This window comes from Alosa alosa, chromosome 19 (genome assembly GCF_017589495.1).
Source record: "Alosa alosa isolate M-15738 ecotype Scorff River chromosome 19, AALO_Geno_1.1, whole genome shotgun sequence".
NCBI classification, from domain to species: Eukaryota; Metazoa; Chordata; class Actinopteri; order Clupeiformes; family Clupeidae; genus Alosa; species Alosa alosa.
In genome coordinates, this window is record NC_063207.1 from 6,013,725 (window position 1) to 6,036,480 (window position 22,756).

The following is a 22,756-nucleotide window of genomic DNA, read 5'->3' on the forward strand; positions in this document are numbered from 1 at the left end:
TTCTCTATCAGTCATTGGCTGCCAGGTCATGGAACAATGAGATGGCTTTTCAGTTTACTTTTAAGCCATTATGAATAATATTCTTGTAGATAATTAGGTTGAGTCAACAGTGTAAGGACAGACGAGAGTATAAAGATGCCTAATCTGCCATAAATCTTCCGGATATCCAGTCCTATTGAGATAGACTATCCATAATAGGTTCTCAAAACTTCCCACGAATGGGGAAATGTTATGTCAAGTGGTGGCCCTGCCGGCATTGTGCTGAATACTGTACAAGGAGAAAACCCTTTAAAATGCTTTTGACAGTTTACCTCATAAGCCACGCCTGCTATGCGAACGCCGGTGTCTCATTGGTCAGAGATTTCAAACAGTGTCCTGATTGGTTGTTACCTCGTAGGTTTCCCCCAGAACTGCTAGACGCTGATCTTGCGTTACATTGTAGCAAAATGGCGGCTGTCATTCAGAATCCACTAAAAGCGTAAGTAATTTGTCATTTTACTAATTTTTCATGATCCATGTTTAATGCATTGTCGGGCGAAGCCATCCAGCAAGATAGACCCAGAATGCACTGAAAATGACGCATTTAGCTGTTGTTGCTATCTGAGAATTTCTGGTTGCATGATCATCCCCACTCTCCAAAATGTAGCCTGCTTATCGCTACTTATGAGTCGATATCTGACCACCTAACATCCAAATAATTCGTATGACTTAACGCAGGATTATACAGCATATGATGTAGGAATTACAAGCTATAAGAAGTGCCATCAACCTTGCTAGTTAGCACAGTTGCCGATCCGAGCGTTCGTTAATTTGAAATTTATGACTTCGTGAAAGTGTTTCATGCCGTCGATGTGCTGTCTACGTCTACTTCGAAGTTGGTGAAATCGTTTCATCTTTGTTTCTCCTCAAAGATACATACTTATGATTTACTAGTTGTCTGTTCGCAGATGTCCACTACACTAGCCTGTGTTATAAATCGGACAGACCCTTGCTCCCGACCCGGGATATTTTAATCAGGCACAATGCGAGCAATGTATCAGCTAATTACTTTGTGCAGCGCACAATGGCGTATGTTATAAACCTGTCGTTGAACAGGCTTCGAATGGACCTCTCAGGAATCTATAAAGTTTGTACAGATTGTCGACTTAACTTTGCAGCATAAAAGTATAAATGTGGTCATGTTTGCCTTGGCGTTCTGGGTCATCGGCTCGGCATCGGGTAGCCTACATTTCACTCCCGGAGCAAACAAAAATGACAGCGATGTAACGTTAGCGCTGGCTGTTACTGATGAGCAAAATGTGATAGAAACTTGTGAGCTCAGTAGGGTGGCGATGCACTGTAAAAAAAAAAAAAAAAAAACATCGTTCGTGCCACTCTACCTGTGCCTGGTTGTGGTCTTTTGAGAGGTGTTGGGTCGACACGCTTATCTCCCTCATGTGAAAGAATGTTGTTTGAGTGTTGTAATCGGTGGGTGGTAGCCTATGTGGGCCATATGACAGCGTGATGTCATACTTGGAATGATATCTGAGTACGATAGTAGATTTTTGTTTGTCATTTGATATTGACAAATTGCTATGACACGGGACAAACCTGGATGTTATTGCCTTGCAGCTATGATAATACTCTAGCCCTTCATCATTTGTACACCACACCTGTTATTGAGTGACTAAAGTCATGTTTCACATTACTGAACATGAGCATGTCATTTACTTAAAGGAGGCAGATTGTCCACTTCTGCTAGAACAATGGGTTGTGTTGATTCCACTGAAATGGCATGTTTCTGAAACATTACTGAATTGTTTTTCCTGAGTCTGGCATTCTTTGGCAAAATCTTTGCTCTGATCACCCTCTGGAATGACTCAGACACAGGCTTCAGGGTCCTTACCAAGATGGCCGATAAGCACGTTACTGGAGAAGTATTGAGACTTTTGTTTTTAGGGTGTCTTGGAGAGAGAGAGAGAGGGAGAGGGTTGTACTGCCTCTCTTCCTTGCTCAGGTCATCCTGGCTGTCATCAGTACCTGCAGCAGATCTCTTCCCAGCTTTCCCTTGCAGCATCCATGTGGAGCAGCAGGGCTAGCCGAGGCTTGCACAGGATAGATGGATGGCTTGGGCGCCTCACCTTACGTGAGGCTGTCTGCTCTGTTTAGATACAAGCAACCATGATGCACACAGTCAACTAGCATAGCTGCACTTTTTAAACAGCGGTGGGATCCACACAGTCAACCAGCATGTACTTTTGTAGTGGTGTTGGAATCATCTTCTAAACTCTTAATTTTTACTAGCACTTTGGAAGGAAATGTGCTATACAAATTAAAATGAACTACTTACTTTACTGACACTTTTTAAACAGCGCTGGTCATATTGCACACAGTCAGCTAGCATAGTTAAGCCTTAAAGCAGGCGGAGAGCATACAGTAGGCTATCCCATTGCTGTGCCGCTAAGAATGCATGTTGCTATCTGCCCATAGCTAAGCCCATAGCTTTATGCAGGCATGCAGGCCACTGATGAGTAGCCTATGAGCAGGCTACTAACACAGCTGCACCTTTGAGTGGCCATGCTTCTGCCTGCTCCATGCCCAAACAACCAGCAACCTTTTAGCATGCCTTGCTCTGTTTGCTCTGTGTGTTCGCTCACTGCCTTTATATTTAAGCTGCATTGCACTGCACACATAGCATAGCAGAGCGACATAGCTGTGCTTTTACACAGGCAGAGCAATGTCTGTTGTATACATAAATGCTTGGCGTGGCTGTACCTTCGTGTCGGCATGCCGTTCCATGGCCTGTGCACAGCCAGCTAACATAAGAAGGCCATTAAATATGTTTGGTAGTGACTATACAAACATTGCACACCAAACCATTGTGCACACAGGTAACCAGCATAGCAGTTCTTTTAAACATGCATAGATCTGCCCAGTATCCAGCTTGCCTAGCAACCAGGCTACTTTTGGAGCGGGTAGGGTTCTGTGTACTGTGTGTTGTATGCACAAGCGCCTATAGCATGGCGTGCCTGTTCCTTTAAGTAGGCAGGCAGGCAGGCAGCCGGGCCCTACGCCGCAGATTAGCCAAGCCCAGGATCCAGGGCCCATCTGTTAGAGGGAGATCCGGCTGGGTGGAGGCGCAGGACGCAGGCCGGCCCCCATCTGCTCCCAGCAGAGCTGCCCAGGCTGGGCATGGGGAGAGAAGGATGGGGCTGGGGCTGGAGCTGGGGATGGAGCCCTTGGTATTTAGCAGGCCTGTGCTAAGGCCCAGGCTTCAGTGCAGAGAGGAGGGGAGAGAGAGAGAGAGACAAAGAAAAAATGCATTTAAAACCAGCTGGTGTCTTGGAGAAAGAAAAAACACATTCTCTCTCTTTTCCCCCTCTCCTTCTCTCTGTCTCTTGTGCTCTCTCTTTCTTTATATCTTTCTCTCTTCCTCTCTCTTTTCCAGAGTGTACCCCCCCTTCATTCCTTTCTTCGTTCAGTCTTTTTCTATTTGTCATCTTTCTTTCTTTCTTTCTTTCTTTCTTTCTTTCTTTCTTTCTTTCTTTCTTTCTTTCTTTCTTTCTCTCTTTCTTTCCTTCCCTCCCTTGTCGTTGTGTGCCCCCTCCTCCCCAGCTCCTCTGTGAGGATTCCCCTCTGAGGGCCAGGTTGAGTTGGACGGTTGTGTCCAGTCGGAAAATCCTGGCTCTGGAGGCCTGCTGAGTGTGAAGCTGTTGATTGTGTGTGCATTCCACTCCACTGTGTCTGTCTGTGTGTCTGTCTGTGTGTGTGTGTGTGTGTGTGTGTGTGTGTGTGTGTGTGTGTGTGTGTCGCTGAGCGCAGTGAGTGGAGCAAAACTCACACCGGAGACCCACGACTTCAGGGCTGATTGGACATGATCCACTCTCTACAGGGGGCATCCTCAGAGGGGGGTTGAAAGAAAGAGAGGGTGATGTAGAGAGATTGGCCATGAAAGGGAAAGAGTGGATAGAGAGTGAGTGGGTGATTGAGAGCGAGAATAAGAGTGAGTGGAGGAGAATGTATGAGTGAGTGACCAAGAGAATAGTTGGAGAAGTGAGAGAATGAGGGCTCTGAGTGAGGGTGCAGAAGACAGGAGGTGAAAAACGATGAGAGAGAGAGAAAGAGAGAGAGAGAGGGATGTAGAGTGTGTGCAAGCAGGGAATGAGAGAGTGTGTGTGTGTGTGGAGTTGGTCTCTCAGTCACCAGTGGCATGCCTTTGATGCGCTCTCTCCACCCAAACAAACACGTGTAGATTCTCCCCATCCCTCTGGCAGGGAATTTACATTCCCCCTGCCTACACACACACACACACACACCATCCCCACACACACACACACACACACATCTCCCTACCCACACACACACACACTCATCCCCACACACTATCACCATCTCCCCACACACACACACACCCACTCATTCCCCCACACACACAATTATCACCACCCCCCATACACACACACACACACTTCCATCTCCCCATACACACACACACTATTCTATCCCCTTGTTAACACACATACCATCTCCCCCCTCCCACACACACCATTCTCAGAGGATATTGTACAATTGGTTTCTAGTTTGGTGGCCTGGTAATGCTGTCTTAATCTGCTGGCGTATCGAAAGCTCGTTTCCCCAATGCCGGGCAGCTTTTTCATCAAAACAGGTTTTGGCACGTTGGCACAGGATGCCTTTGCCATAAGCCAGGACTAAATGAGCTGCTTCATTTGGTTATACTATTCGGCCGTCGCTCTCACAGCACGCCACAGCTTAGCCTCGCTCTCTCGGGCTATTTCCCACGCCTGATCGGATCATAATTTGTCAAGCTCAATGTTAATTGGATGGCGTCCATGTGGACCAACCTGACCCCTTTCTTCCTTCCAGCGCGGGAGAGAGGTGGGGAGTGGGGGATGGGTTTTGGGAATGGTGTGTGTGTGTGTGTGTGTGTGTGTGTGTGTGTGTGTGTGTGTCCTGCCTTTTGTTGCAAAGGTGCAAAAGTCATACTTGTATCACAACCAGTCCGCTATCCCTCCCTGTGTGTGTATGTGTGCGCACACGCGTGTGTGCGCGCTAATTATTGGAGGCATGCAGAAGAGAGGAAAGCCACCCCTCTCTAAACTATCTGAACCCTGAGGGATCCAGGGACAGGGGGCTCATTTGTGGAGCGTTCCCCCACCATCCGTTAATGAGCTGGGATGCGGCTCAGTCGTCCCACGGGTGGGGTAGTACGCCGGCCCGAGATCAAACAAACTAAAGAAATTGGTGGTGTTGTAAGTCACGTCTCTGTGGTCTGTCACCGCTGGGGGGTTGTTTCTGAGCGTGTGTTTGGGGGGTTTGGGGGGCTGGGGGGTGTTTTAAGAAGAAGGCTAGAGCTAGCAGTCAGACCCCATATACTCTCACACACACACACTAGATGGGCTAATGTTAGCCAGTAAACTATGTGCTGTCACAATGTGCCGTGGAAAGCCATGCTCTGTAGTGGGTGTTTTAGTGGGCAGGACTAACCTTACCCAGTATGCCCTGTAATGAGAGACACACATACACACACACTACACAGACACACGTACACGCATGCACGCACACACACACACACACACACACACACACACTCACTAAAGTGGGTTCCCTTCCCCCATGCACACGAGTACACATTCCGTGTTAACCCTCGACCTCAGCCCACCCCCCACCCACGTACACACACAATTATACACTCATAAAATTTCCAATTCCCACACACACACACACACATGACCTGTGATGTCACACTGCTTCTCTCTCTCTCTTACACACACACACACACACACACACACACACACACACACACATCCCCACACATCCACACACACTTTCCCCATCCCAAATGCACAAAAATTATCATACTCTTTTCTGTAGCCACTGCCACATTCTCAGAGTACCCTGGAAAATGTTTTTTTAATAGATTCCACAAATGTTCTGCAATTTCAATCAAGCATATATTTAAAGAATCATATTATTTATGTATTAATTTTATTTGATTTTTTAATCTCTAATTTATAACTATATTATTATACTAGTAGTATACTATAGTAGGCTATACTAACTATATTGTTTTCCTTTGTTGGCATGATATATCCATAGAGGCTGATATGGCATTAAACAAAAAAATACTACTACACTCTCTCTCCCTGTCTCTCCCACTCCCTCCCTTTCTCTCCCTCTCTTTCTCTCTCTTTTTCTCTCTTTCTCTCTCTCTTTCTTTCTCCCTCTCTCGTTTCCTGTATGAGTCTACAGTCACTCTGTACGGAGTAGGACAGTGCTATTCTGCTCTCTGCACTGAAGGTCTCAGACCAGTTCCAGGAGCTGGTTTGGTGCCAGCCAGGTTCCAGTTAGAACCAAGTCTCAACTCCGCGATGTTCCTTTCAAAACTCAGATAGAACACAAACTTGGTCAGGTACCTTTTAGAGCCCAATCTCAACTCGGTAACGTTTTTTTCAGGATCAGTCATGCTGTCAGCTCACTCAGGCCGGTTAGGAAACTGTGGTTGTTTGTTTGTGTGTGTGTGTGTATGTATGTGTGTATGGTAGTTATGTGTGGTGTGTGTGTGGGGGATGGAATGGGATAGGCAGGGAGATGTTCTCAGAAGACTCCGGGTGATTCGCTGAAATGTGAGGCTGCTTAACGTTACTGCTGGCAATGCTGCTGTTTATGCAACGCAATGCGCTGCGCTGCACGTATATGCAGTCACACACACACACACACACACACAGAGACATGTGACACAGTAGACCGTTGGCAGGAGTGCGCTGATAGTGGAACCCCCCCCACAACTGCACTGCACTACACACACACACACACACGCACACACACACACACTGACACAGTCTCTCTCCCTTTCTCTTATATCACCCTCTCATACACACACACACACACACATGTATATACTTATACAACGACATATGTAGACACGCCCTTATACTCATAATCATACCTATACAGAGACAGACAGACACACGTACACACACACACACACTCACACACACTCACACACACTCACACAAGCCCCTTGACAGTAAACCATCCCCTTAACCGACTTCAAGATTTACTCAGTAGTTTCCACCTCAAGAACTTCACACACAAGCTCACAACTGCATACCTTTGGCATACCACAAAGACACACTTAGAGTGTGTGTGTGTGCGAGTGTGTGTGTGTGCGAGTGTGAGTGTGTGCGAGTGTGAGTGTGTGCGAGTGTGAGTGTGTGTGTGGCTCTGGTATGTTGCTCTGATACAGAGACACCAGTAGATCACTTCATTGTCACCCAAGAGGCGACAGAATACCCAGTGGGACAGGAGAGAAAGGAAGAGAGATGGAACAATGTGTCACTGAACAGAAGGAAGGAGAGAGTGAAGCGAGTGAGTGATGACGACAAAAACTAAGAGAAGTGCAGACTGAAGAGAAGAAAATTGAGAGAGAGAGAGAGAGACAGAAAAAGTGAGACAGGTGAAGAGTCTCAAAAAAGTTTGAGAAAGAGAAAGAGAGAGAGAAAGAGGAGAGAGAGAGAGGAGAAGAGTTTGGAGATGGCAAATGTGAGTGTGTAGGGAAGAGAAGCTTTGGCGTGTTTGAGTGTGAATGTGTGTGTGAGTGTGAGAGATGACAAGAGTGAGAAAAAGAGGGATACAAATCAGTGAGAGTGTGTGTGTGTAAGGGAGAGTGAAGAGCTGTGTGTGTGGGGGGGGAGGCAGGGCAGCACAGTGGAACATGTCACTCATTATGGGGTGTCGCTGAGAGATCTGTCACCCAGGTCATGCCACCTGCTGCTCAGGGAAACACATCGCCTTTCAACACACACACACACACACACACACACACACACACACACTCACACAGAGAGACCGAGAGAAACTGCCTCCAGACAGCAGGAGCAGTCATCACCACACACACACACACGGGTGATCCTGCTCCCCGTTTTCTGTCAGACTGGTTAATCTTTTTGCAGTTTTGACAAGTCCTCTCCTCTCTCTCTCTCTCTGACCAGCTGTTGCACACCTGCGCTGTGTGTGTGTGAAGGCTGACCCCACCAACACACACACACACACACACACGCTGATGCTACAGTACACACACATGCACACGCTCACACACAGCAACATTACAGAGCAGAGCACACACTCACAAGGTACAACATTACAGCACATACACACCAACACTATAGTATGCTAATACACACACACACTGACACACACAGCTCTCACACCCGTCAACAGCAACACTCCACTGCACACATTCACAGCACACCAGTCCCACAGGAATAAGTCAGTCAGTCCCCCACAGCCACTGGCTCCTGCCTCCTCCCCATAGAGTCTCTGTCAGGTGTGTGGTTCGATGATTCGAATGACTTCGCATTTATTTCTGTTTCTTCCTATTCGGTCTAATTGCCTTTCTCTGTCTGTTTTGTCGTCTGTCTGTCTGTCTGTCTGTCCCTCACCCTGTTCCTCATCACTTTTGTGCATTCTCTTCCAGTGACTCTAAATGATCTTTCCCCTGACTGACATTTCTTTATTATTTTTCTCTTGTCTCTATTGATTCTCTCTCTCCTCTCCTCCTCTCCCTCCTCCCTCTCTCTCCTTCTTCTTTCTCTCTCTCTCTCTCTCCACCCTTTCTTCTTCCTCTTCCCTTATCTTTTCAGTATAACCCTCCCCTCTATCTCTTTCTCTGTCCTCACTTTATACCTGTACTATAGCTATCCCTCTCTCTCTTTATCTTTTTGCTATAGCCTCCCCTATCTTTCTCCATCCCTGCCTATGTTTCCTCTCTCTCTCTCTCTCTCTCTCTCTCCATCCCTGTCCTTCTCTCTCTCTCTCTCTCTCTGTTTCTCTCTCTCTTCTTTCCCGCCATCCTCTCCCACACTCAGGCAGTTCTCTTTGTGTGAGACAACATTTCACATGTGTCTGCTCAGCGCCTGAAGAGGGCTTCTCACCGCGAGAAGGAGGGAGGGAGAGAGGAGAGATGGAGAGATGGAGAGAGACACACAGACAGACAGGCAGGAAGATGGAGAGTGAGCAATAGAGAGAGAGAGCTGAACCAGGAGAGAAGGACAGAGAGAGAGAGAGAGAGAGAGAGAGAAATCGGCAGAATAGGAGATACAGACCAGAGGGATGGAGTGCGAGAGGGGGGGGGGTGCAGAGACTGACTCACTGCCCGATGCAGCCTGGCCGCTAGGCCGACCCGTCAGCCACTGAGCCCGAAGCAGATGAGGCCCAGTAGGGGGCACCCTCTGGACTCCAGTCCTGGCCCAACGCTGGCCCAGCTGAGTCCCAGAGGATCTGTGTGAAATGGCGGCGTGCCGTGTGGGCGGAGCCTGGGCGCAGAGCTGCGTTCCGTTTGTCTCGTCGTAGTAACCGGTGGCTGGGAATGACGTCACATCCGCCTGAAACCCCCAGTTGAGCGCGTTCCAGTTGTTATTAACAAGTCGTTAAGAACGGCATGCTACACTGCAGCTCTGTGAGGTTGGAGGCTCGGTGTAATTGGGACCATGTGGCTACAGTGTGCAGCCTCGCGCTAAGCAGCTCTGGGCTCTGGTTCTGCTTCTGGGCCGGGCTACCTGTGGGCGTGTCGGTGCGTGACGGACAGCTGTGGGCAGGGCGGTGGCGTGATGTGGTGACGGTAGAGGTGCCTGAAGATGCAGAGTCTTTGTTCTGCTTTTAATGCTCCCAGATTAAAGCATGGCTGCCGGGTCTGCCGGAGCTCAACCCTCGTCTAATTAATTGCCTGCTGTAATTAGCATATGAAACGTGTGTGTGTGCGTGTGTGTTTGAGTGTGAGAGAGAGAGTGTGTGTGTGCGTGTGTGTTTGAGTGTGAGAGAGAGAGAGTGTGTGTGTTTTGAGTGTGTGTGTGTTTGAGTGTGAGAGAGAGTGTGTGTGTGTGTGTGTGTGTGGAGAGTGTATGTGTGTGCCTGTATCTGTGTGAGAGAGAGTGTGTGTGTGGGGGAGGACATTTTGTGTGTGTGTGTGTGTGTGTGTGTGTGTGTGTGTGTATTGCACTGGAGAACTGAGAGGTTGGGTGTTAATATGCACTGTGAGGAGAGCTGTGAACTCAACCCTCACCTTACACACACATACACACACACACACCACATGCTGGGTGTGACATCAGAGCAGACGCGAGTAGAGTTTAAACGAGCTCCCCTTTCACCTGGGCTTTGCTTTGCCCTGATCTCTTTCAGGAAGTCATACTCACCTCTCGCTCAATATCTCTGCTCTCCTGCTAAAGTCCTATTTTATTTCTGTGTGCGTGTCTGTGCCTGTGCCTGTGCCTGTGTGTGTGTGTGTGTGTGTGTGTGTGTGTGTGTGTGTGTGTGTGTGTGTGTGTGCCTGTGTGTGTGTGTGTGTGTGTGTGTGTGTGTGTGTGTGTGTGTGAGCACTCAGTGCTGTGGGTCTAATCTGAGCAGGTACAACCACGATCACACACTATCTTGCACTACTGTCACACTGGCGTGTGGCACATAGCTTCTTCCTTCTTTCCTTCTTTCTTTCTTTCTTTCTTTCTTTCCTTCTTTCTTTCTTTCTTTCTTCCTTCTTTCTTTCTTTCTTTCTTGCATGTGTTTTCAGCTCTTGCTTGAGTCAGTTACTCATGATGATATGATGTTTGGCGTGAGTGTGAGTGCACAAATTGCAATTTTTCTGACCAATATTGCAACTGCGATTTGCAATATGATTTTTTGAATGTCAATGAATTGATTCAGTTCAGTATTACAAATGTGTCTTTAATTTGTGCCACTCCTGATTGGTGAGCACGCCCAGTGCACAGGAAGCACAGCACCTCCGACTAAATGTGAAGCTCACCAATCAGAATTTCTGTGTCTCTCACACACTAAGCACACCCACCAAACAGACGTGGCACAATCAGGGAGGATGACATGAATATAAAAGTCAGAAATATGACAGAAATAACTGTGCACTTCAGCCGTGCCTACTGGTCGGGGTTCGAACCGGCAACCCTCCGGTTACAAGTCCGAAGCGCTAACCAGTAGGCCACGGCTGCCCACTTTTTTTAAATATAAGTATATATACTCTTTATTCATATTGCGATTCATATCATATTATTCATATTGTGATTGCGATAATTGTGCAGCCCTAGTTTGGGGCGGTAGGTTATTTTAGGGTTTACACACACACACACCACCACACACACAGACAGACAGACCCGGCCTTTACAGACGAGGACAGACAGACCGACGCATGCCGACATTTGCAGACCGACGCACAGACAGACAGACCGGTTTTGGCAGACGGACAGACAGACAGACCGACGCACAGACACACGCACAGACACACGCACAGACAGACAGACACACGCACAGACAGACAGACACACGCACAGACAGACAGACACACTAGTAGATGTCTGATAGCCTGTGGTTGCATTTCCTCTTTGCTGGTCTGCCAGACAAACCTTTTGATATGGTAGAGGAATCTCAATTTAGTAGTACTGACCTCATATGATTTTCTATACAGTGGAGAATCTCAATTTAGTAGTACTAACACCTCATATGATTTTCTATACGGTAGAAGAATCTCAATTTAGTAGTACTAACCTCATATGATTTTCCATACGGTAGAAAAATCTCAATTTAGTAGTACTAACCTCATATGATTTTCCATACGGTAGAGGAATTATTTACATGTATTCATTTAGCAGACACTTGTATCCATATTACAAATTTAGCAGTCATGATTTTCCTGAATGGTGACACTCCTGAGTCATCTGCGCAGTGAACCGTGTGTGTGTGTGTACTCAGTTCAGTGTCCTCCCTGAAGGCCCCAGATGACTCCCGTTTGCTAGTTCCTCTGCCACCCTGGTGTCATGTGCAGTAGAATAGCCCCTCCTGAACTGATGCCTCTGTGTGCTCCAGGAGCTGGTATGAGGGGGTGGGGGTGGTAGGGAGATGGGGTGGCGGAGTGGATTGACTTGCGCCAAAGTCCTTTTTAGGCAAGTCTCTCCCACTTTCGGCCATACCAAACGTTTTATGGGCACTCATCGGGCACAGTCTTTAAGGTCGAACTGCGCTGCATGAGGCTTCAACGACACCAATCTTGCTCCAGCCGCAAGATCACAAAAACATGATTGGCAATTTATGTCTTCACAACACACCATATGATTGGCTCAATGTATTCACATCACACCACATGATTGGCTCAATGTATTCACATGTCGACGTTTTGCCGGTGGAAGGGGTGGGATATGTGTAGACAATCCACCATATTGAAGACAAACGAGCCCCATGCATTTCTATGGAGTATTTTTTGAGTGCTATGTCTCCTCATTAGAAAGTCTCTGCTTGCACTGAGTGGACTTGTCCCTTTGTGGTGTGTGTGTTCCGCAGGCTGGGTGACCAGTTCTATAGGAGTGGATTGACTTGCGCTGAGTGGACTTGTCCCTTTTGTGGTGTGTGTGTTCCGCAGGCTGGGTGACTAGTTCTATAGGAGTGGATTGACTTGCGCTGAGTGGACTTGTCCCTTTGTGGTGTGTGTGTTCCGCAGGCTGGGTGACCAGTTCTACCAGGAGGCCATCGAACACTGCCGCAGCTACAACGCTCGCCTGTGCGCAGAGCGCAGCGTCCGCCTGCCCTTCCTGGACTCCCAGACAGGCGTGGCCCAGAACAACTGCTACATCTGGATGGAGCGCCACCACCGAGGCCCTGGTACGTACATTACTGGGAGTGTGTGTGTGCGTGTGTGTGTTGCTTGCCACTTTAACTGCTACACCTGGATGTAGTGACACCATCGAGGCCCTAGTACTTACATTACGGGAATTGTGTGTGTGTGTGTGTGTGTGTGTGTGTGTTTGCTTGCTATTTTAACTGCTACATCTGGATGTAACAACATCTTCGAGACCCTGGTGCATACATCACAGGCAGGGATTTTTGTGTGTGTGTGTGTGTGTGGCTTGCTACTACAACTGGTATGACACCATCAAGACCCTGGTGCATACATCATAGGGTGTGTGTGTGTGTGTGTCTATGTGTGTTTGTGCTTGTGCTATTAGGCCTCGACTGCAGGACAGATGTACGCCTACCTGCCTCACTGTTGGAGGAAGTGTGTGTGTGTGTGTGTGTTGCTGTGTCTTCATCTTTGTGTGCGTGTGCGTGATATATATAAACGTGTGTGTGTTGATATATCTGTGTGTCTGTACACAGGAATGACCGCGGGTCAGATGTACACCTACCCAGCACGTTGTTGGAGGAAGAAGAGGAGGCTTCACACCTATCTCCACGTGGCTGTGGGCTGCTGCAGCTCGCGAGAATGCGCACAATAATCAATAATGTGTGTAACAATGTACCCAGCAATAATAATAATATTGGATATAAGAATATATATAGGCTATATATATATATATTATTATATTATTATCCATCATCATCATCAATATTATGGGCTATTAGCTCGTATATAATATATACATATATATACACATATATATATATATACATATATATATATATATATATATACATATTATTAGTATATATATATACACACACACACACACACACACATATATATATATATACACACACACACACACACACACACACACACACACATTAATAATAATGTGTTGCAGGCTGTGGACTTGGCCTCCTTAGTATCTGTGTGTGAGCAGGCTCACGGGCAATTTCTGTCAGCCTGATTTGTAGAAATAGTTGTGACTGTGTTCAGTACACACACACATATACACACACACACACACACACATGCTGTGTGTGTACACACACACACATACATGTGTACACACACACTTGCACTTATACACATAAACATGCACTCCAGCCTAGTCATTTGTCACTTCAACCCTGCCTGTGAACTCCAAACTCTCTCTCTCTCTCTCTCTCTCTCTCTCTCTCTTCTCTTTTCTCTCTCTCTCACACTTCCTCTAACACAATACACACACAGACAAACTTCCCCTGACACACAGCAGACCTGCACAAATTCTAATGTGGTTAACGCTAATAGCCCTGCCTCTCCTGTATTGATACCACAGTGGTTTACGAGAGACTCTGTTTATTAAATCAAGTGTGTGTACTCTGCGTCTTCACGTTCTCTACCTAGCAGTAGCCCTCACAAGCAGTGTGATTAAATCACCTGGGTGAAAACACACTTTTTAATATTTGGATAAGAGCCTGTGGTCGTGTCTGCCAAGATGCTAACCATATTTCTGAGGGGAATGAAATTGTAGGCCTGGGAGCACTGTGGAGGAGGGGTGTGTATGTGTGTGTGTTTATGTGTGTGTGAGCGGGTGGAGCGAGGCAGGCAGGGAGGGGAGGTGTGTGTGTGTGTGTGTGTGTGTGTGTGTGTGGAGCGAGGCAGGCAGGGAGGGATGGGGTGCTCCATCAGTGCAGTGGAGACGTTTCATCCCAGACACTGGATCCAACCAACCCTCCAACTCCCCACAACAACGTTCTTCTTTCTCTTTTCTTTTCTTTTCTTTCTTTCTTTTTTCTATTTTCCTCCTTTGTTTTTCTTTCTCCCCTTTTCCTCTTTTTTCTTTTTTTCTTTTCTTTTCCTATTCCTCTCCCTTTCTTGTTCTTTCTTCTCTCTCTCTTCTTCTTCTCCCTTCCCTCTTCTTTTTCTTCTTTCTATCCCCTCCCTTTCTGGCACTGTTCTCTTTCTTTCTTGTGCATGGAGTTTCCTTCCTTCCTTCCCTCCTCCTCCTCTCTCCTCTCCTCCTCCTTCCTCCTCTTTCAGTCTTCTCCTCCTCTCTCCTCCTCTCTGGGTCCTAAATAGATGCCATTATTCCTGAAGCATCATATTAGGGCCCCCAGATCTCCTCACGCTTTTACCACAGACACAGACAGACAGGGAAACTTTACATAGACTGCTTTTTGCTCCTCAGACACAGACAGCCCCACAAGGGTTGGTTGCTTCTTGTCCTCCTGGTTCCACAGATTCTGGAGTTCTGTAGGGGTTCTCACTGATCGTATAGATCCACCATGTTCCTCATGGCCTTTGTTCCTCTTTCACCTGCAGACACGGTCTGTGTGAAATAACACGTTTGAGAGAGAGAGAGAGAGAGAGAGAGAGGTTGTACACTCTGTTTGTGTGCATGTTTGTCCCTCTGCTTCTGGTGGAAGGCTGGAATGTGAGCTATTTTGATGAGGGAGTTGCTGGAGGAATGTGTTGGGGGACCTGATAAGGGAGAGGGGGCGATTGAAGCCCTGCCTTTTGTTTTTGACTTCCACACTTCCTCCTCCATTGTTTTCTCTCTTTCCCTCTGTCCCCCTATCTTGCTCTCTTTCTCTCTCTCTTCTCTCTCTCTCTCTTCTCTTTCCCCATCGCTTCCCTAAGCCTCCCTCTCTCTTTTGTCTTTTTCTATATCTCTGTCCCTTCAAGGGCTGTCATCACCTCGTCCTCAAGCCACAGATTCCCTCGTAGTTGTCCCGGTAGCTGGGTCATTTAGTCTGGGCTGTTGTGCTGGGGCCGCTGGCTCGTGAGCTGCTGAGGAGAGCGTGTTTGACAGGCTGATTTATTTATAAGTGCTGCCTGCTGCTTTTCCCTGCATCGTTTTTGCAGATTGACTCTTAAAAGTCCCTGTGAAATACCCTGTTTGTCTGGGTCTGTGACAGCTGCAAGGGAAACTCCCAGAGAGACAGGCAGCGAAACTGAGACGAGAGGAGACGAGAGGGAGACGAGAGGGGAGGAGAGGAGAGGAGAGGAGCAGTTAGCACTGGCTACTGGAGTAGGGCCCAATGTAAACATGCTGCTGTTAGGCCTCAGGTGTGTGTGTGTGTGTGTGTGTGTGGTGTGGAGGGCGGTGTGGGTTGTGTGGACATTTAGTGTTTCCATTCTATGTAGTGTGCTGGTTTGTGATTTTGGCGTTTGGGTTTAGTAGTACTAACCTCATATGATTTTCCATACGGTTGAGAATCTCAATTTAGTAGTACTAACACCTCATATGATTTTCTATACAGTAGAAGAATCTCAATTTAGTAGTACTAACCTAATATGATTTTCTATACGGTAGAAGAATCTCAATTTAGTAGTACTAACCTCATATGATTTTCCATACGGTAGAAAAATCTCAATTTAGTAGTACTAACACCTCATATGATTTTCCACACAGTAGAGGAATTATTTACATGTATTCATTTAGCAGACACTTTTATCCATATTACAAATTTAGCAGTCATGATTTTCTGAATGGTGAATGGTGAGTCAATTCAAGAGTGAACCGTGTGTGTGTGTCTGTGTGTGTGTGTGTGTGTGTGTGTGTGTGTGTGTGCGCACTGACAGAGCATTTCTTTGCCTGCTGTGGAGTGTATTGGCTGAGGCTGAAACCCTTGTGTTTTTTTTCAGTGTGTTTTTAGCCTGTACAGAGTAATTAATGTAAAGAGTTTATGAGCAGATGCTATGTGGAAATTCAGATCATGACTTGAAGGGGTTTAGCAATAAACACATTTCACAAATCTACATGGTTTCATAGAGTATGAGACAATACATTTAATCTGTCATTTTAAATGGCCCTTCACAGTTTACAGTCCAAATATATTTAAAACGGGTATTATTCTCTATATTAGCAGGTATAAATTCATTTTGAGCAGTCACTCAATGTTGCTCCAGCCACTTGTTTGATTTGATGCTGTTCCTCATGGCATTTAGGCACATCCTCTGCCCTTGTCAGGTCTGGAAGAGTTGCTTCCTTAAGTACTTTGGTACTTTAGAAGAAACAGGTGCACAGGCTCTTGTGACATGCCTACCACTCCCCAGGCTGCCTCATGAGCAGATAAAGGAAGACCATAATTCAGCTGGCTCAAATCAACGACCTTTCACCAGAGTGTGTGTCTGTGAAGGCCACTGTGGCCGACGGAAGACGTGTGCAGTACCTGTGTTCTCTGTATGGGCCTCAGTGAAGGTCTTGGCATTAGCAGCATGGTGGCGCAGGGAGAGGGAGAGGGAGAGGGAGAGGGAGAGGGAGAGGGAGAGAAAGGGGGAGAGAGAGGAGTTCAGCAGGCTGGCAGAGTGTGTGAGGGGGAGAGAGAGAGAGTGAGGGAGGGAGAGGGGGAGAGAGAGAATGAGAGGGGAGAGGGAAGGAGGGAGGGAGAGAGAGAGAGAGTGAGAGGGAGGGAGAGAGAGAGACGGAGACGGAGGTAGGCGTTAGGCTGGCTGACAGAGAGAGCAGGAGAGGGAGAGCGAGAGGGATGGAGAGAGAGAGAGAGAGAGAGAGGGATGGAGGGAGGAGTGAGTGAGAGAGAGAGAGAGTGAGGGGAGGAAGGAAGGGAGGGAGGGAGGGAGGGAGAGAGGTTTTCAGCAGGGTAGAGTGAAAGACAGGGGCAGAAGGAGTCTGAGAGAAACAAGTGGTTTTAGAGAGAGAGAGAGAGAGAGAGAGAGAGGGTGGTGTTGGCCATAGGCAGAGAGAGAGAGGGTGGTGTTGGGCATAGGCAGAGAGAGAGAGGTGGTGTTGGGCATAGGCAGAGAGAGAGAGGGTGGTGTTGGGCATAGGCAGAGAGAGAGAAGGTGGTGTTGGGCATAGGCAGAGAGAGAGAGAGATGTTGGGGAGAGAGAAATAAAAAGGGAAGGAGGGAGGGAGTATGTTGTTGGGCAGAGAGAGGGTGTGAGAGAGGGTGTTGGGCAGAGAGAGAGGGTGTGAGAGAGTGGTGTTGGGCAGAGAGAGAGGGTGTGAGAGAGTGGTGTTGGGCATTGAGAGAGGAAGAGATGGAGTGATAAAGAGAGCGGGAGAGAGAGAGTGGTGATGGGCAGAGAGAGAGGAAGGGGGGAGGTGTTGGGCATAGAGGGAGAGAGAGATGTTGGGCATTGAGAGAGAGAGAGAGAGATACAGTGATAAAGAGAGAGGGAGAGCGAGAGAGTGGTGTTGGGCTGGCAGGCAGTCATGCCTCCTGCTCTATTTATAGCGCCTCTCCCAGGGGAGGGGAGGCGAGGCTGGCTGTCTAGTCAGCTCTGAGCGCGCTCGGAGAGAGAGAGACAGCAAGTGCATACACAATGGAGCACCAATCAAACCAAACCAACATAGCTGTGATCTGATCCGATCTCGTCCACTCCTCTGTCTCCTCTCCAGAGTCTCTCCACACACCTCCTCTCTCCTCTCTCCTCCTCTCTCCTCGCACCTCCTCTCTCCTCTCACCTCCTCTCTCCTCTCACCTCCTCCCTCCTCGCCCCTCTGTTTGAGATGATGCAGAGCAGAAACTCCTCGTGTATTCTCAGAGAGAGGGAGAGGGAGGAAGGGAGGGAGAGAGGAAGGTGATGGAAGTATGGTCGATGTTTACTGATATAGTCTCTTTGGTGTATTACTTTGGTGTACACTTTGTGGTTCCACTGCAGTCTGTGTGTGTGTGTGTGTGTGTGGGTTGTGTGGACATTTAGTATTTCCTTTCTATGTGGTGTGCTGTAGGGCTGTAACGATACACCAACCTTACGATTCGGTTTGTATCACGATTTTTGACCCATGGGTCGATACGAATCTCAAATTTTTTTGGGGGCTAGACATTTTATTAAATAACATTTTAATTAGCGCTGCCGCCGTTCTGCTGCCGAACCTTAGAGAACAATAGGAAACCTGCCGCTTGCCGCTGGTCAGTGTGATCCCCGTCTTAAAGTCCTACTCCTTTATTATTCTTCCTAGCTTATTCTCCTGCTCTGCAGCCTGCTCTTCGGTCTACAGTAAGCCGAGCATCTGAAACCAAGATCAGTTCAGACATTAAAGGTTGTATTAGCGATTTCAGGCCCAAAAAAGGCCCAAACATAAATGATCACATTCATCTAATCTTTCCTAACAATCCGCTAGCTGTCTGCCTCATAAGCAGGCCGTCAAAAAAACGCGTCTCTGCAGTAAGCCTAGCATCTGAAACCAAGATCAGTTCAGACATTAACTCAACAGGTTTCTACTCCTTTGGCCATACATTTGCTGTAAACCATTTACGGCATTGAAACACCAATAATTATTGCTACGGCCTAGGGAAGCCGGAACAATAAAGGGGGACAGAGCCGTGCAATTTGCGATGCAAAGTCGGATTTATTTCACAATCGATAGTCCGGTCAAAGTAACGAGAGCTAAGTCAGCAGGTATAGAGTCGGTAATCAGTCGTGTCTGGGGTGTTGGGATGCGTGGAGTGTGCTGTGTGCATGTTGCATGTTCCAGTGTGGAGTAAAGAACGAAGAGGCCGTGGGACCAGCTAGACACTCCCAATATGCTCGGCTACATCTGCGTGCCGGAGTAGCCGAACAGCTGTTGGGTGGTCGCCCAGCCCACGGACACACTGTCCACACTGGAAATTTAGGGGGGAGCAGACACAAAGAATGACAGACAAGGCCTAATGGCCATCACATTTCCCCCCCATAAGAACCCGCCTCCAGGATTTCAAAAGACTTAACCTCAAAATATACAGACAAACAGGCAGCTTTAGCGGATGCTTTTATCCAAAGCGACAAAAATGAGGAATAACATTCAAGCAACAGTGCAGAGGAGACCTGCAGACCTTCGGTAGAAATTAATGCTGCATCAATCAATACTGGAGAGTGTAGGATGAGAGTGCAGACGTTATAAGTACTACTCAAAATGTGGTGGAAGAGGAAGGAGGTCGAGGTGGTGCTATCATCAAAAAAAATATTGGCCTCTTGCATGCTGCGCTGAATGCTAAGCAGCCCTATTAAACACTATGAAGCACATGAAACTCCAGAATTGGAGTATTCCACAGTGAAGACAGCACTGATATGTATGTGCAGTAGAGCGAGAGAGAACACCTTTAGAGACCGGTCAGTAGATAGATAGATAGATAGATAGATAGATACTTTATTGATCCCCAGGGGAAATTCAAGTAAACTAACAGGCTGTGATGACCTCTGTAAATGATGATGCACTGACCCCACATCCTAACATGCTGAGCATCCAGAGACAGGCTCCAGGGTGTCACACGCACAAACACACTCTCTCTCTCTCTCTCTCTCTCACCACTCTCTCTCTCTCACTCACTCACTCACTCACACACACACACACACACACACACACACACACACACACATGCATAAGCAAACACAACACACACACACACATGCATAAGCAAACACACCACTCTGTTTCATTACCACTGCACACACAGCTGCAACTCTGTCATTCAAGTAAAAACAATCAGATGTTTGTGCTCCAGATGTTGTATACTCAGTGTGTGTGTGTGTTTGTTTGTGTGTGTGTGTGTCTGTGTGTATGTTGATCTGAGTGTTCATGTTAACATCTGTTTCCGTGAGTGTTGGTATGAGATTGTTTATTTACTGCTGTATTTATGTGTGTTTGTGTGTGTGTACGTGTGTTTGTCTGTCTGTGTGTATGTTACTCTTTGTGTGCGTGTTGGTACGAGACTGTGTATTTACTGCTCTATCTGTGTGTGTGTGTGTGTGTTTGTGTTTCAGATGGAGGGCTGTCTGCCAGGGAGTCTCTCCCGTCCCAGGGCACCACTCTGGAGGCACTGCTTAGGGGGGATGCCCTGGACAAGAGGAGCCGGGACCGAGAAGAGGAGAGCCTACTGGAGATCCAGGTGGGGGCACCACACACCAGCCGGCTCAGGGCCTCATCTGGGCCTTATTTGGCCCTGATCTGGAGCTGATTGGCTTAGGTACACATAATGTGAAGATGCATTCTGGAGTCCTGCACAAGAATGATGCTAGCGTTCCGTAACCCCTGTGGTCATAAATCATGACTCGGTTCCAAGGGGAGAAGGAATATTCTAGAACTTTTAGAACACTTAGGCATTTCTGTCCATGGTCACCATAGCTATGGAGGGGTTTATCCTCTCAGAAAAAGTGATTTTGCCAGGATGGTGTAGGAGAGCTTTAGGTTTTTAAAGAATGCGTGAGACTCCTCCATAAGGGTTTGCACTGTATTGACCATATGCTTCAACCACAGTACAAAGCCTGTGTGTGTCTGTGTGTGTGTGACTGCCATTTCTTCACTCACCTCCATGAGCCCTCAAGGCCAGCTGTGCTGCACGGTTTCTCTCTTTGATAAAGGCAGCAGAAGGCACAGTGGCATACGTGCACACACGGCTTTGTTCATAGTGGCTGGGGCTCACAGCTCCCTGGAAGTGTGAACATTAGGTATCTTACAATGACCGACTTGCTTTACATAAATGAATCTCTTGAATACCACTTGCAATCATATCAGAATTCTCTGAAGGACCACGTTAAAAAAGTCCCTAATGAGGATGGAAATGACGAAGTCCTTAGTATGGCTGTGAGTACCTGGAACAGCCAGGTGCAGACTACAGCACGGCCGCGGAGTGTGTGTGTGTGTGTGTGTGTGTGTGTGTCCATGGCCGTGGAGTCAGTATGAAATATGGCCAGTACAAGTAGAGCTGGGGTAGTAGCCAAGTCATTTTTATTTGTGTAGCATATTGTTTTACACAACTTTTTTTGTTGAGTTTCTCCTAAGTGCTCTTCTGTCATGGCAGATGGACTAAAAATACATCTAAGTGTGAATATGTGAATAAAGGGACTGCCTGGAGAACCAGATTGAATGGAGCAGACAGCAGACATGTCAGTTTCATTGGTCCCAGTGCTGTGTGTGTGTGTGTGTGTGTGTTTGTCTGTGTGTGAGAGAGAGTTCTCTTTTGGTCTGGAGCCATGGCCAGAGTGCTGTGGAGAACCAGTTGATAAGTATGTCAGTTTGCTGGTCCCATGCTGTGTGTGTGTGTGTGTGTGTGTGTGTGTGTGTGTGTGTGTGTGTGGAGCCAGAGAGCACTGATAAATTTGCTGATAAGTTTGTCAGTCTGCTGGTCCCATGTTGTTTGAATCAGTGTGTGTGTGTGTAGTGTGTGTGTGTTCAGAGTGCTGGACAGAAGCAGCTGATTTGATTTGTCGGGTTGCTGGTCCCATGTTGTGTATGAATGAGTGAGTATTTTAGTTCAGGGGGTTCAGAGCTGTTTCTGTAAGCTGTGGCAGAGACCATAGTGGCATGAGGCTTCATGATGTAGGAGGGGTGTGACGCCAGGCGCTCACTGATGGGCCAGTGACGTTTCCGTTCCTGTCAGTGTAGGTGGGATAACACTGTCTCACACACACACACACACACCAGGCTCAACCCTCTCAGTGCTGGAGGTGTATCACTTCACTCCTGCCTCACGATCAGGCTCATCTGATCCTGCTGTATACTTAGCAGGCTTAACTAGATGAGATGGTGGAGAGAGATTATTAAATCAGCAGTTGGCCCCGGCCCTCTGCCTCTGCTGGAGGATAGCACTTTTTGGTGCAGAACGCCTTGCTTTGCACAGAAACCAAACTATGGTCTTCAAGCATGAGAAGAAGCCTATGGTGTGAGTCAGTGTGGAAACCGACGAGACATTTGATCTCGATTCACACACTTGCGTTTGTTGGCATGACTCCAGATTCTGTTTCCTGCTAACTAATGAGAAAGTTGAGCTGCTCCTCTAAGTCATGGCCATGTCGAGTGGTCACTTAACAAATGCCCTCATGAATTACCCCCTGAGAAGCTGAATTCAGGACATTTCTCTACGACCTCCTTCATGAAGGGGCAATCTTACACATTCTGCTGTGAGTCATTATAGTGTGTATCCCATGTAATGCAGTTGGATATATTCTGTTTTGTTTAAGTAGGAGCTTCAGATAGATGGTTACAAATGGCTGCCATGTAAAACGCTTTATACTAAAATGTGATTTAAAATGCCTGTGGCTGCTTGAATCTTACACATTTTACTAATCAGCTCAAGCAAAAATGTTATTTGGCGAGAGAAGGGAATGTTTGATCCCCAAACTCTAAATGTTTTTCTCTCTTCTCTTCTC

At 47.3% G+C, this 22,756-nt stretch overlaps 1 protein-coding gene across 1 annotated transcript in view; it reads left to right on the plus strand.

Moving 5' to 3' along the window:
• The first annotated feature begins 421 nt into the window (after positions 1–421).
• The window catches only part of LOC125312280 (zinc finger protein DPF3-like), a 34,973-nt gene continuing 12,638 nt past the window's right edge, over positions 422–22,756 (plus strand). The window contains exons 1-5 of the mRNA XM_048270733.1: positions 422–478; positions 12,497–12,657; positions 13,153–13,235; positions 20,065–20,083; positions 20,378–20,496. Coding sequence (XP_048126690.1) covers positions 447–478; positions 12,497–12,657; positions 13,153–13,235; positions 20,065–20,083; positions 20,378–20,496 — 414 coding nt within the window. The 5' untranslated portion in view covers positions 422–446. The remainder of the gene's footprint in view (positions 479–12,496; positions 12,658–13,152; positions 13,236–20,064; positions 20,084–20,377; positions 20,497–22,756) is intronic.